Genomic DNA, 15,782 nt, shown 5'->3' on the forward strand with positions numbered 1-15,782 from the left:
CCTGGAACTCACTTTGTAGACCAGGCTGGCCTCGAACTCAGAAATCCGCCTGCCTCTGCCTCCCAAGTGCTGGGATTAAAGGCATGCGCCACCATGCCCGGCTCAAGAGATACTCATTTTTTCAAGTGCCTGCTCTGTAAACATGACGATCTAAGGTTCAGATTTCCAGCATCCACATAAAAGTCCGATATGTGTATGTGTCCCCAGCACTAAGGGCAGGTATGTTGGTTGAGAAGACAGGTGGATCCCTGCAGTTCATTGGCCAGCTGTTCTAGAGGAATTGAACTTGAGGTTCAGTGAAAGACTGTCTTCTAAAAAAGGTGGAGAGGAATTGAGGACGGCAGTGTGGTGGCTTTCACATGCACAAATGTGTACACACCCATGAAAACCTACATGTGCACTAAAAAGCAAAAACTTAAAGCATGTTCTTAATACTTAAAGTTCACTTTTTGTTGTTTTTATTGTTTTAATGTCTTTAAACTTTATTTTCTGTGTATGGTGAATATGGAAGCATGTACAGTGAATGTGGGGACACTGTCTAATTGAGAGCCAGAGAACAACTTACAATGGTAATTCCAGGAATTGAAAGTCATCAGGCAGACTGGTGAAATGGCTCAGTGGGTAAGAGCACTGACTGCTCTTCCAAAGGTCCTGAGTTCAAATCCCAGCAACCACATGGTGGCTCACAACCATCCGCAATGAGATCCGATGCCCTCTTCTGGTGTACTTATATATAACAATAAATAAATCTTTTTAAAAAAAAAAAGAAAGAAAGAAAGTCATCAGGCTTTCACAGCAAGCAAATTTACCCATTGGGCCATTGTGCTCCCCCTAAAAGAGAGTTGGTGAGATGACTCAGCTGATAAAGGCACTTGGTACCAGGTTTGATGACCTGAGATCTTTCTCTAGAACCTACATGATAGAACTAGAGACACATTAATTAATAATTAATTAAATATTAAAAGAAAAGTAGGCTGTTCATTTTTGTTCTATGTCCTTTGGATAAGAACTGTATGTTTTAATCCAACTGTAATGTTTTTTCTTCTTGTGTCTTCCAGCAAGCGTGGTTTCAGTGTCCGCTCCTTTGGAACAGGAACTCATGTGAAACTCCCAGGACCAGCACCTGACAAGCCCAATGTTTATGACTTCAAAACCACATATGACCAGATGTATAATGATCTCCTCAGGAAAGACAAAGAACTGTATCCCATGGCTGACCCTTAGAGAACCAGAGTGGTCATCTGGTGGGTGTGATTTGTGACTGGTAGTCACTCTGATCCCCACCGCAGGGTGTGTTTTAGGTGGAACAGGACCTGCAGATGTGTTCTGGCATCTAGGCCAGTGGTGCCTACATCAGTCCTTTATAAGAAGTCAGTTTCTCTCTCTCTCTCTCTCTCTCTCTCTCTCTCTCTCTCTCTCTCTCTCTTTCTTTCTTTCTTTCTTTCTTTCTGGTAAATTTGAGATAGAGTTTCACTATGTAACCCTGGCTAGCCTGATAGCCACTATGTAGACCATGCTGACCTTGAACTCACAGAGATCCTCATGCCTCTGCCTCCTGTGTGCTGGGATTAAAGACATGGGACACTAGCCCAATGGAGAATTCAGTTTCTTTCCTTCTGCCCCTGGAGAGTCTAGAGCAGTGGTTCTTAACCTGTGGTTGGGACTCCTTTGGGTGTCAAACAGCCCTTTTACAGGGGTTGTCTAAAACCACTGGACAACACAGATGTTTACATTGTGACTCATAACAGTAGCAAAATTACAGTAATAAAAGAGCAAGGAAATAATTTTTGGTTGGTAGTCACCCAACATGAGGAACCATATTAAAGGGTGGTAGCATCAGGAAGGTTGAGAACCACTGGTCTAGAGGCAGACACAAATGTAAAGCCTACTGGATGGGATGATCAGAAGGCCCTGCTGTGTTGCTAAACAGTAGCACATAGATGAGTAAACAGAAACTATGTCACACTGTAGGCCGCCTAGCTACTTCCTTTACAGAGGTGTACACGGAACCATTGGTAAGGCTGTTTGACATTGCTGTAGCTCCTGGAAATATATTAGCTGGGTTAGTGGCTCATGCTTATAATCTCAGCCTTTGGGGGTTGAGGCAGGGAGATTGCTGCAAGTTTGATGCCAGCTTGGGCTGCATAGTTTGAGGCTAGCTTGGGCTATAGAACAAGACCCTTTCACAAAAAGTTGCTGTGTTTATCAAGCAGAAGCATGAAAAAACAGTATTCTGAGAGAACTTCAAGAAGTAAGACAGTCTGAATTTTGTACTGGACACTCATGGGGAAAGAAAGGGGGTATTTTTTTTTTTTTTTTTAATGTAAGTACACTGTAGTTGTCTTCAGACACAACAGAAGAGGGCGTCAGATCTTGTTACGGATGGCTGTGAGCCACCATGTGGTTGCTGGGATTTGAACTCTGGACCTTTGGAAGAGCAGTCGGGTGCTCTTACCCACTGAGCCATCTCACCAGCCCAGAAAGGGGGTATTTTAAAGTCAGTTTTCCATACCACACATTGTATAATGGTTAAGCAAATCAGTGCTTCAGGTTTTTGAGCAGGTCATCTTATGATAACCCCATTCTCACTTGAAATTTCCCATGTTCATAAACTTAGCATGTGCTTGAGACCCAAGCTTGATCCTGAGCACCTCTAAATAAAAAATTCTAGATATACTTTAGTGCTCAGAATAGAGCTCAAATGTATGCATCAAACAACTTGTACTTTTAGAGATCAGACCTCTGGTTTGTTTGTTTGTTTGTTTTTTGGTTTTTTGAGACAGGCTTTCTCTGTATAGCCCTTGCTGTCCTGGAACTCACTTTGTAGACCAGGCTGGCCTTGAATTCACCTGTCTCTGCCTCCCAAGTGCTGGGATTAAAGGCGTGTGCCACCATGCCCAACTCCAGACCTCTGGTTTTATACATGCTCTTCTAGCCTAGCACTCCTCCATTGAGTCATCCTTGATACAAACTTTTTTTTTTTTTTTTTAGAGACATGTTCCCACTATGTCTTGTAACATCTGTATAGACAAAGCTGGCCTCCAACTTAGATCCACCTATCTCTGCCTCCACCTCCTGGCTGCTGGGGTAAAGGTGTGGGCAGCTGCATCCTGCCTGTTACTTGTTTCCCTCCTCATCTGTCTTCCCTTCTTAAGTTTTTAGGCAGTGTTTCACTAAATTGTCCAAACTAGCCTTGGAAAAAACTGTAGGATGGGTCATCCATAAACATGTTGCCCTGCCACGGCTTCTCAAGAGTCTGAGGTTACAGACAATTCTGCTCCATATTGCCACTCTTCCTTCAATGTTTATATATTCTTACTCCTTTTAATATAAACTAAACTTTAAGCTACTATAGAGTCCTAGCTACTCTAGAAGCTGAAGCAAAAGGATCACTTGATCTAGGAGATCATGGTCAACCTGGGTAACTGGGAGGCTTGGCCTCAAGGAAAACATGATCTGGGTATTAAGGCACAGGTCGCACTCAGGAAGTTCAAGTGGGATGATCTTGAGACTTTCTCAAGAAAGAAGACTATAATAAACCAAAGATGTTTATATACGTGCAAACAGGAATTAGGTAGCTGAAAGTGTCCAAATGCCTTCTAACAAAATGTAAATCCTTGTAGTCACGTCTTCGCCACCCCCACCTTAGGTCCCAGTCCCCCCTCAGCTGCAGGCTGCAGTTGAAAGAAGGTCAGTATGGACATTGGGTCAGAAACACAGGTGTTTCCTGTTAGTCGTTCTTGCCTTTTGGGGAGCAGTTGGGAGTGTTTGAGGTTGTAGCGTGCCTGTGGCCTGTACCGCAGTGACACTGAACCCACCCTGGGATAAGAGAGTACTTGTGACACACACTTCACCTCACTCAGAAGGCCAGGAGCCTAAATTTGGGGGGATGGGGGGTGTTAAGCATTCCTCTGAATGTTGGGTGGAGCTGGGTGTTATGCTCACATCCTTTCCCAAAGAGCTGCTAAGTTTGGGGTGAGGGGTGCATCTCAGAACAGCTTCTTCCTGGAGCCTCTTTGGTAAATGTGATACTCCTTTCCCTTAGACTCACAGGGACAGATTACCGTAAAATCTCAGAGACTTTGATTTTGGGGGCTTGGTGTTTTTCCTTGGCTATAGGAAAAAGTTGAGGGTTTTTTCTTTTAAATTTTTTTTTAAGACCGGGTTTCTCCAGATAGCACTGCTGTGCTGGGACTCACTCTATAGAGCAGACTGGCCTTGAAAACTTTATTGGTGGTTTACTCTTTTTTTTAAAGATTTATTTATTATATCTAAGTACACTGTAGCTGACTTCAGACACACCAGAAGAGGGCATCAGATCCCATTACAGATGGTTGTGAGCCCCCATGTGGTTGCTGGGAATTGAACTCAGGGCTTCTGGAAGAGCAGCCAGTGCTCTTACCCGCTGAGCCATCTCTCCAGCCCCTTTTGATGGTTTTCAAGGTAGGATCTTTTATGTAGCTCTGTTTGTCCTAGAACTTGCTATGTAGAACAGGCGGGCCTCTGTTAGGATTAAAGGCATGCATTATCATCCCTTTGACCTTTCTTCAGTTGGTACTGTTTATTTTTGATACTCTTGTATTTTGTGACAGGAATAAACATGCAGTAACACACGTTAATATTCTCTTTATTATAAATTAAATTTTAATATTGAAACCAACAGACTTCCCAGTTTCTGGACAGGGTCGCTCTTAATATGTTTTACAAGCACCAGAATTAGGCTCCAGCTATTTAGGTAGCTTTAGAAGGAATGGAGGCCAGCATCTAGGAGTGGTTTGTTTGTTTGGTTGGTTGGTTGGTTTTTCGAGACAGGGTTTCTCTGTGTAGCCCTGGCTGTCCTGGAACTCACTCTGTAGACCAGGCTGGCCTCAAACTCAGAAATCCACCTGCCTCTGTCTCCCAAGTGCCGGGATTAAAGGCGTGCGCCACCACCGCCCGCCCAGCTTTTTTTTTTTTTTTTTTTGGACTCCCTCTTAATATGTGCAGACTATACAGAGAGGAACTATATATATGAGCCCTTAATGTGTTGAGGGCAGGAGTGGCAGGTAGGGGAGCTTGTGGCCATGTTGGTAGCTTGGTGATAAGTCTTCAGTATTTGCCTCTTGAGATCCCTCTAGGCAAGTCACCTCTGGTTGGCCCTCAAGAAGCTTATTTCTTATTTACTTGGTGTAGGAAGAATGTTGGTCTAGGTGGGGCCAGAATGAGGCATTAACCATGTGCTTTATGCTTTTCTGTGTTTTCAGTATTATCCTTGTCCCAGAGGTCTCAGGGAATTTACTAGACAATGGCATTAAGCCAAGTTAGATAAGGCATTATTGGGATTATATGAAGGGTTGGGTATAGAGGTAGGATCACTATATGGGATACCTATTTGTTCCAGGGCAGACCACCACAGGGAATTGGGAAAGGAGTGATACCGTGCTTTGGAAATAACCCCGATAGTGTTCCTTAATCAGTAGTAAGTGTCCCTGCAAGTGTCCCTTACATAAGAGCCATACTTTTATAGTAGAAAGCTAGAAGAATATTTTAAGATGTAACTCAAAGGTGAAAGCACTCTTTATATTTTCAAGGAGGAAAGATACTTGATTAGAACTGGCGGGCCTTGTGGCCCTAGACCACCTCTGACATACTTTTTAAAAATTTTTATTTATTCACTTTATATCTCTATATCAACCCCCCCCCCCGCCGCCAATTCTCCCGGTATCCTCTCCCTTTCTCCTCTGAGTAGGGAGAGCCCCCCTCTGGGTATCACCCCCACAACCCCCAGATACATCCTCTCCCACTGAGGCCAGACAAGATCGCCCAGTTAGGGGATCAGGATCCAGAGGTAGGCCAAAAAATATGGAACGGTTCATGGGTTTGCATGTCATCCTTGCACAGGGACCATGCTAATCTCTATCATTCCAGTTTTAGTGTATGTGTTGCCAAAGCGAATACTCTGCCATATTTTCTATTTTCTGTGTAGGTAGGGCCTCAGTTTCCTCATGTGTGCCATTTGATGACATTCTAATAAGTGAATTAAAACATACAAGCTGAGCAGAGTAGCAGCCACCTGAAATCCTAGCACTTTGGCAACAAACATAATAGTTAAAGATGAAACATGCTGCCGGGCATGGTTGCGCACGCCTTTGGTCCCAGCACTCGGGAGGTAGAGGCAGGTGGACTTCTGAGTTCAAGGCCAGCCTGGTCTACAAAGTGAGCTCCAGGACAGCTAGGGCTATACAGAGAAACCTTGTCTCCAAAAAACAAACAAAAAAAGAAACATGCACATGATTCTCAGTTCACTTGGTTTCTATAGATTCTCTTTGAAACCAGATATGGTGGTCATGTACCACCATCTAAGCTGCTCTGTGCAATGGGCAGGAGGATGACCAGGAGGAGCTTGCTAATGCAGGGTCTGCCTGGATAACAGACGATTCCCTTTCTTAAAAATGAAAGAAAGTGGTGGACATAGTGTCACATAACCTGTTTTCCCAGTACTTGGAAGGTTCAGGTTGAGTTTAAAGCCAGATTGTGTTAAATAAGGCCCTGTCTTAAATCTTCATTTAGGTGGTTTTGTTTTTTGTTGTTTTTTAATTTCATTAAGAGGAGCCCATTAGTTCTGTTTATCAATGTCAGATATACCTGGAATAACTTTGGTGATATGAGCTGATTTTTGTTCATGGGGAATGGTCAGTTTTACCAGTGAACTATCAAGAGATTAAGGAAGTGGGTCAGAACAAAAGATCACCGGGAAGCACGCCCTGCTCTTGCCCCTGCCTCTGCTCCCCACTGCTAATGTGGAGGCCATGAACTGTTCATAAGACACTACAGGGCGTAGTTACTACTTTTTCTGAAACTTGCATATATGTTGTAAAGTGGACCTGTAAATCTGCTCTCTTTAGCACGCTTCTTGGATTTATCTTTGGGATCTTGCAATCACCTTTTGAGTTTAGAATATATTTTAGCTATCTATTTAGTGTTCATCCTCAGTCTTTTATTACTGTAAATTCTTTTTCCTTGAAAAATGGTTTCTGAGATAGAAAATTATCAGAATTGGCCTTCTGACAGTTAATCTTGTCATATTGGTTGGATGAGACACATTTAGGAGATTAGTGGTAACATAGCTCTGGGTATGTCTGTGAGAGTGTCCCTTTTTTTTTTTTTTTAATTTAAAATTTTATTTTTTTGTATGAACAATGGTGCATGGACATACAGCATGCCATGTCAAAGTCAGGACAACTGGAAATGATTCTCTCCTAACCTATGTGGGTTTCAGTGGGCCATTAGAAGAAGTAGGTCATAGATAGCATATCCTGGGATTACACCTTTTTAAATTTTTTCTATGAATTTTATTTTCTTTTTTTAACTTTTTAAAAAAGATTTAACTTTTTGTTTGCTTGTTTGTTTTTTGAGACAGGGTTTCTCTGTGTGGCCCTGGCTGTCCTGGAACTCACTCTGTAGACCTTTCTGGCCTCAAACTCAGAAATCCGCCTGCCTCTGCCTCCCAAGTGCTGGTATTAAAGGTGTGTGCCATCACTGCCCAGCAATTTAAGTTTTCTTAAGAGTGCTCTCTCTGCACATACACCTGCATGCCAGAAGAGGGCACCAAGATCCCAGTATAGATGGTTGTGAGCCACCATATGGTTGCATGTATGAGTGTTTTGCTGGAATCTGTCTGTGCACCATGTATGTACCTGGTGCCTGGGGGGGGGGGGCGGTTAGAAGAGCATGAAAAGCTTCTGGAGTTGGAGTTAAAGGACTATTGTGAGCCACCCTGTGGGTGCTGAGAGTCAAGTCCAAATCCTCTTAAAAGCAGCCCTTTCTCTTAACTGCTGAGCCACCTCCAGCCCATTGGGATTATATCCTATGCTAGTCCCTTCCTGCATTCCTCTTTCTCAGATTCATAACATAAATTACCCGATCTTGGAATACCCTCCTCCTCAGGATTGAATGACATCTCAAACTATGAGCCAAGTATCTTTGCCAAACTGGTTTTTTTCTTTCAGATATTTGATCATGATGCAAAAGTGACTTTAATACATTCCTCATGCTGAAGACCATCGTTTAAACACAGGAGCCATGAGAATGTCCTTCCTTTCTCTGTAGCCCTCCATACCATTGATTTGCTACCTTAAAGCAGTGAGGTTTTTCTGGAAACTTGTTTTTTGAAGATTTTACTAATCTCTACTTTCAAGTGAAGCTTATGTTATCTTGCTTTTGTTGAGTGTAGGATGAGAATCATAGGCAGTCACCATATATCTTCCTCCTGGGAGTGTGCCCTGCTGTGCAAAAAGTAGTCATGGTTTCTCACTAGCCATGCTGTTGTCACATGTCACGGCCATGTTCCCTTAGGTAGCGTGTGGTGCCAGCCTAGCAGGCCAACCCTGACAGTGATGTTCACTTGTGTCTCTTTATTTTCATCTAGTTGCCAGCTCTGTTTTTTTCCCCCAGATTTATTTAAGATTTATTTGTGGATGTTGTTGATGTTGTTTTTGTTTTGTTTTGTTTTTGAGACAGGGTTTTCTGTGTATCTTTAGCTGTCCTAGAGCTCACTCTGTAGACCAAGCTTGGCCTCAAACTCATAGAGATCTGTCTACATGACTCTGCCTCCTAAGTGCTGGGATTAAAGGTGTGCGCCACCACCACCTGGCCCAACATCTACCTATGTATATGATACTCTGTACACCTGAATGCTAGAAAAGGGCATCAGATCCCAGTATGGTTGTGAGCAACCATGTGGTTCCTAGGAATTGAACTCAAGACCTTTGGAAAAGTAGCCAGTGCTCTTAAGCGCTGAGCCATCTTTCCAGCTTCCCTCTAGCTATACTTTTTAAAGAAGTTTCAAAATTGTGTATGTTCTCAAATGTGTTCCTAAACTAGGCACCAGTTGCCAAAGAAATAGCTCATTTAATTTTTCTAAACTATCGATTGTATCTCCTATATGTTCTAAAACAGGGCTGACATGTAACTGTCGTACAGGGGCTGTTTATCTGCTTCTTATTAATCAGGTTTATCTAAGCTGATTGGCTAAGGTAGTTGCAGTGGACATGCAAATGTCCGGATGTAATACTCCTGGGTTTTCTCCTTTGGATACTTCCCTGCGTGTACCAGTGAGACACTCCTGCTAGCCAGTCACCTAATCATCTATATAAAGTAATCCTTCGAAATAAGAACCTTCCCTGGGTTTCCTGGGCTTATCCTGAAAGCCCAGAGAAGCTCTCTCCTCAACCCCTATTTAAGAAAGTATCCAGTTATGGGTCAAGCAGTATCCCATCCTGGGAATATAAGTCTCCTGCTGCAATACTGAGGAATGGAGGTACCCTGAGAATTGCTGAGAGACTCAGCATCAGTGTGGTGGGATAGGTGCATATAACCATACTGTGTCCTGACCTTGTGTTACATTCTAGTCTTATAATTACCCCCCAAAAAGTAAAAATGTTAAGTCATTGGCAAAAAAACTAAACAAAAACCCAAGATTGGCCTCAGTAGGTTCTTTATGGACAAGTATGAAAAGCAGGCTGCTGGAGATACAGTTGGCAAGTGCCAGGACTACACAGAAAAAAAACCCTGCCTTAAAAAAAAGGAAGGAAGAAAACAAAGAGAAGAGAACCTAATTAATTAGTTGATTAATTAAATCATTCTAAGAAATGGAAAGGTAGTTGCAGCTTCTCTGGCCCAGCCTGGAAAGGCAGGTCCATCCAACAGCTAGCACGGCACAGACCTGAAGACAGACTAGAAAGTTTGTGTTTGTAGTTGAGTATGATGGAGCACACATGTAACTTAACCACGTAGGAGGCTGAGGCAGGAAGATTGGAGGTCACTGTGGGTTACACAGCAAAACGCTGTCTCAGAAGGTGGTGAGCAGGACGATAGCCATTAGTAGCTGAGCAAGATGTGCTTGTAATTCCTGTGCTGAGGACAAAGACAAGTGAATCCTTGGGACTCACTGGCCAGCCAGCTTGGCCACCTGGTGAGTTTCTAGCCAGTGACGAGATCCTTTCAAAAACCAAACAGGTGGCAGCACCTGAGGAACGCCACCTGCGGTGCTCTGGCCTATTGGTGCATGTGTGCACACAGGCACAAGAGTTTGTAACTCAGCCAGAAAATGTAAAGACCGTGAGTTTAAAGGATGGTGGCTAGTACGCTTGTTGGCTAAAGTCATGGGCTCTTAGTGCTGAAGACATTAAACTTCTAAAGAATGTGTTACTGTTTAGTGAGCACTCAGATAAGGCTGGACCTGTTCAAGCTTTCAAGGCTGTTAATGAAACCATGATTTCATTAATTCATTTAAAGTTTATTAGTCTTGATGGTGGCTGTTTTGTTTTGAAACAGGGTCTTTGTCACCCTGGCTAGCCTGGAATTCGATGTGCAAACTAATCTGGTTTTGAATTTAGAGAGATTTAACTGCCTCTGCACACATTAAAGGTGTGTGCCACCATGCCAGATTTGATATTCGATCGAAGAGAACTTGGTGCCCTGTCCAGTGCCTGCCTTCTGTTTCTCTGAGGGCCTGGGAGTCCTGCAACTGCCTCTCTGCACAACACCATTGCCTACCTGCATCTCTATGACTGAGAGGATACTCTTGACTTGGGGGTTTCAGGACTGCACAGAGGGCACCAAGGTTGAGAGCCACTCAGGATTGTTTCCACCCAGGTCCTGTCTCAGGTAACATTACCATGGTGTTCATGTTTCTGGGGAGATGAGGCCTGATTAGTGCTGGCCCCTTGGCTAGCTTCTAAACAGCAGGATGGGTGAAATCTGTGCTTGAGAGGTTTATGTGAAGATTCATCCATGGCAGGAGCCAAGGCCTGACTCAACCTAATAAGTTCAGCCCGAAGGTAGCTTGATAAGAGGCATTTGAGAGGCCCTGTGGCTGTAGGGCACTGAGGAGCTGTGTAACTCCTCACAACAGATACAGGCATTTTGTGAAAGTAGCCAGCCAGGTGGTGGCGCACGCCTTTAATCCCAGCACTTAGGAGGCAGAGGCAGGCAGATTTCTGAGTTCGAGGCCAGCCTGGTCTACAAAGTGAGTTCCAGGACAGCCATACAGAGTAACCCTGTCTGGAAAAACAAACAAACTAACAAACAAAAAAATAAAAATAAAGAAAGTAGCCTAGAAGGTAGGGCAGCAGTGCTGTTTGCAGTGGAGAGCCATAGGTCAGTAAGTGGCTGGCTCTTAAGCAGTTCCTGCCCTATGCACGTTTTTCCTTTCTCCAGGAAGCTGCTCACCCTTGCCTTGGGTGACTGAACTTTCTGAAACCATTTCTACTACTGAGGCTCCAGCTGGTGGCTGTCCCCATCCTCTGTTGACCTTGATGGTAAGAGCCTGCCTGTGGGTCTCACTGGTCTGGCCTTTCTCCATAGGGTGTTCTGTCAAAAGGCCCTGAGCTCTAGGGAAAACATAAACATACATCCCTTTGTGGGTACCTGAGGATGCCTGATTCTGTTCCCACACAACAGGACAGCTGGTACTACTTACTATATGAAGAGCTGTGCTTGGTGTCCATGAACTCAGCTGTGGAACTAGCTTCTCTTTGGGGAGTTCCTTAATTAGTAAATACAGGATTAGGACAACACCTCAAATCCTATGAGGATGAATATCTAATCCCAAGAGGAAGATGCTGCATGATTCTAGAAGCAGGTCCAGTAAGATGCCAGCCCTTTTCAGCTTCATGGCCCTACAAGCAGCCCAGGACATGACAGCATGTCATTAAGTTCTGTACATGTGGGGACTAAAGGAAATTGCTTACAATTACCTCATATTTCATCTTTCTTTTGTCTTTTGAGACTGGGTCTCACTCTAAGCCTGCCTGGCTAGCCCAGGCTGCCTTTGGACAATGGCAGTTCCTCCGCCTCAGCTTTCTAAGTGCCAGATTAACAAGCATAATCCACCATGCCATGTTATAGTTAAGATTTCATTTTCTAAGGATGTGGATGCCTGAAAAGATAGGAAAGGGCATCAAATCCCCTGGAATTGGTGTTAAAAAGTGTTAAGTTTTCTGATGTGAGTGCTGGGAACTGGAGCCCTGGAATGGTAGGAAGCACTGCTAATTCATCTCTCTGTTTTGAGGCAAGGTTTCACATAGCTCAGGCTACCCTCAGACTTGTGTAGCTGAAGTTGGCCTCCTCATCCTCCTCCGTTTACCTCTGTGCTAGGATTACAGATGTCCACCAGGAATCCCAGATCCAGTGTTCCCTGTTTTCCTATATCCAGCCTGTCATATCATGTTGCATTAAGAAATTGTATACTCTACAAGGAAAGCAACTTGAATTGTTTGTGTGATGGTAAATCCAGATGTTTTATTTTATTTTTTTTTTATTTTTTATGTTTTGTTTTTTGAGACAGGGTTTCTCTGTATAGCCCTGGCTGTCCTGGAACTCACTCTGTAGACCAGGCTGGCCTCGAACTCAGAAATCCACCTGCCTCTGCCTCCCAAGTGCTGGGATCAAAGGCGTGTGCCACCACGCCCAGCAATCCAGATGTTTTAAATGATTCTGAATTGTGCTTCTGTTGTGAGACATTTCAGGTCTTTTGGGGGCCCTCAGTGTGAACCTTGTTCCCCTCCCTCAGTCTCCAGAGAAGGCTCCTCAGAAGGCCAACAGGAGCAAGTATGGGAATCTAGGGTTGGTGGAAGTGGCTCCTCATTCAAGAGAAAGTCAGCAATTGGCCATAGCACACCCTTCAGCATTTAGGAATCTCACTCCAAGGGCTGGCTAATTGGAACCAGGAGGCATAGCCAACTTGACACCTGCATCCCTAACTCCTAAAACGCTTTGCTGGAAAGCCCAGGGCTTGGCAAAAATTGAGCATCAGCCCAGGCCCTGCTTAAGCTCGGGTCTTGAAGTTGTCCAGCTAACTGGCTGTTCAGTGAGGTTGACAACAACAGGGCAACAAAGAAAGGGGATCCTGGGAAAGTGGGCTATGCTTTCTATGTCACCCATATAGTCTAGCCTGGCTTCTGAACTAGACTGGTTGTCAGAGTTGTTACAAGTGTCAAGTTCTCTGGGTAGTGGCATGTGCCTTAAATCCCAACACTTGGGAGGCAGATGCAGGTGGATCTCTGCCTTTGAGGCCAGCCTGGTCTACAGAGTTCATTCCAGGATAGCTAGGGTTACACAGAAAATCCCTATCTTGAACCTCATTCCCAACCCTGACCAACACCAAAGAAAAAGGTGTCAAGTTCTGTTTAGGTGCTTGCATGATTAATGTTCCCCAGCCGTCCTTAAACAGCCAGCTCTTTACTGAGTGTACTCACTTAAAAGTAGTCTCTGTCCAGGCAAGAAGTGCATACATGTGGTGGGAACCGTAACGGGGCTTTCCCAGGCAGGGCCATCCTGTGACCACAGTTCTTGGAACACTTTTGGGTTCACTACATTTCTTAAACCCCAGCAACACAAAAAGTCTGGAAAACTCCCACTGATGGTCTCCTAGGCACAAGTTCTGGTTCAACTGAGAGCAGGGAGACGCCTGGGGAGGCCAGAGGGGTCTTCCAGATGGTGCCTCTGTGCTCAGTCAGGCTTGTCAGCCCTGCCAAAAGCCAGGACTGCCTCTGGGCTTTCAAAGTTGGGCCACCCTATCCCCCTTGAGAGCCTATCCTCAGATAGTCCCTGGACCACCCATAGTCTAAGGTCTAACTCTGTGCTGCTTTGGACACTTAGAAACAAGCATCGGTTTAGCCTATTCTGTCTTGAGAGGAGCTGGTCCATGCCATGCCTCTACTTTCCAGTTAGAATGGCAAGGCTATCTGGAGCCATTCTGTGGGTTTGGTTATCGTGGGTGTTAGGATATCTCAGAAGTCAGCACCTTCCCTGTGCCTCCTGTTTTAGGGCAGTGGTGACCCTGCTTGTGTTGAGGCCTAGAGCTGTGATGCCCCTGTGGATAAAGGCCCCGAGAGGCAAGGGGCCATTGGCAAGTCTAGGTTAGTGAACTGTCTTTATCCAAAGCTCCTTGACTCTGGTGTTCAGCTATACACAAAATGGAATCTTACATATGTTGGACAGAAATAAAAGGATCAAGCCTCGTCCAGAAAGGTTCCAGAACTGCAAGGACCTGTTTGACTTGATCCTTACTTGTGAAGAGAGAGTCTATGACCAGGTTGTAGAAGGTGAGTGCACAGGGCCTGACCTGCTGTTCAGGCTGTACCACCAACACAGGTTGGTAGACTACGTTGCCCTGGGCGATAGTGATGGAGACAGAGGGTACCCCTCTGACCTGTTCGAACATCTGGAGGACAGCCTGTGAGAAGTAAACAGTAGACTTGATGTCCAGCAAATCTTAAGCCTTGTGGCCTTCAGTGTTTGCTTTTCCTATGTTAGGCCTGACATTTTATAGAACATGCCATTGTTGCCAATACCGACTGGCATAAAATGGCTTGAGTTGAGTACACTGTTTATCTAGGTTTCTTAGCTGATGTTGTGGGGCTATTCCTCATGTTAGTTTCTTGGGTTTGGGTGCTCAATCCTCAAGTTATATTTTGCAGAGTTCAGGGGCAGGTATGGTAAGAACTGGACTTGGGACACATCTGCCACCTGGTGCCTGGTAATATTTGTATATCTTTCCCAAGCAGATCTGAACTCCAGAGAACAAGAGACCTGCCAGCCAGTGCATGTGGTCAATGTGGACATCCAGGACAACCATGAAGAGGCCACTCTGGGAGCATTCCTCATCTGCGAACTCTGCCAGTGTGTGAGTCCAAGCACCTGGGTCTGGGCAGTGCCTACAAAGAAGTAGCTACAACTAAGTCCTGCTGGGGCTGCCCGTAGCAACTCATAAAAACAAGTTTTTATAAGTTAAATAACAACATCCTGGTCAAATACTAAACTTCAAGTAAAAACCAAGAAGTACACCAAATGCCTTTGGCTTGAAAATCTACCCCAGTGCTTCTGTCCATGATAGAAGTGATGTCACAGGCCCCTCTCCTGGAAGAACTGGCATTTCACTTTTTCCTCTGATGGATGGCTAGAAGAGCTTATCTAGTGGTGTCAAAGATAGGCCTGGAGTCTCCCAGAGATAGCAGCTACAGTATAAGGTCTGTGTCCCTTCACCTGATCTAAGTATCCATCTCTAAAAGCAGTCTTGTAGGAGCTTCCTAAAGGCTTGTGTAACTGCTGTATGGAGGCATTCCATTGTTCAGGTGCTATGGAGGGACTTTGGGAAGAGCCATGTGCCTTTCCCTGACTTTTTTTTTTCTTTTAAGATTTATTTATTTTATATATGAGTACACTGTTACTGTCTTCAGACACACCAGAGAGGGTGTCAGATCTCATTACAGATGGTTGTAAGCCACCATGTGGTTGCTGGGAATTGAATTCAGGACCTCTGAAAGAGTAGTCAGTCTTACCCGCTGAGCCATCTCTCTAGCCCCTTTACCTGACTTTGCCCTTAAGAACTATGATTAGGTAGGTTAGCTGACTGTGGCAGAATTGATGTCCTTTTGGCTTACCAAGTGAAGGCTGATGGGGAAGTTCATGTGGGGGATCCAAACTCCTGCTAAACTCCGCACAGCTTCCCCTATTAGTGTTACTATTGAAGCTCCAGCAGTTGGACTTATGGTCTAGCTGATTATCTGTAGAAAGGGCTGAGACCAAGAGACTGCGTAGCCATGCCATAACAGTGTGTTCTACATCCAGCCTTCTTCACTTAAAGTATTCAAGGGTCTACTATTGGCAGTCCCTGGTTACTTTTTTTTTTTTTTTTTTTTTTTTTTTTTTATACAGTTTTTCTGTGTAACCCCAGGGCTCTTTGAACTCACTTTGTAGACCAGGCTAAGACTCTGCTAGATCTCGTTCGTGCTGCCTTG

The 15,782-nt window shown here is 44.5% G+C and overlaps 1 protein-coding gene and 1 non-coding gene across 2 annotated transcripts in view; one reads left to right on the forward strand and one right to left on the reverse strand.

Moving 5' to 3' along the window:
* Ssu72 (SSU72 homolog, RNA polymerase II CTD phosphatase) overlaps window positions 1-15,782 on the forward strand; it is a 30,597-nt gene that overhangs the window by 13,762 nt on the left and 1,053 nt on the right. The window contains exons 2-4 of the mRNA XM_021200131.1: window positions 1,059-1,202; window positions 13,948-14,087; window positions 14,550-14,668. Of these exons, the coding sequence (XP_021055790.1) occupies window positions 1,059-1,202; window positions 13,948-14,087; window positions 14,550-14,668 (403 nt within the window). The remainder of the gene's footprint in view (window positions 1-1,058; window positions 1,203-13,947; window positions 14,088-14,549; window positions 14,669-15,782) is intronic.
* LOC115064375 lies at window positions 5,836-5,937 on the reverse strand. The gene has a single exon (XR_003844194.1). It is a non-coding gene; the product is annotated as a U6 spliceosomal RNA (small nuclear RNA).

This window comes from Mus pahari, chromosome 6, assembly GCF_900095145.1.
Source record: "Mus pahari chromosome 6, PAHARI_EIJ_v1.1, whole genome shotgun sequence".
Taxonomy (NCBI): domain Eukaryota; kingdom Metazoa; phylum Chordata; class Mammalia; order Rodentia; family Muridae; genus Mus; species Mus pahari.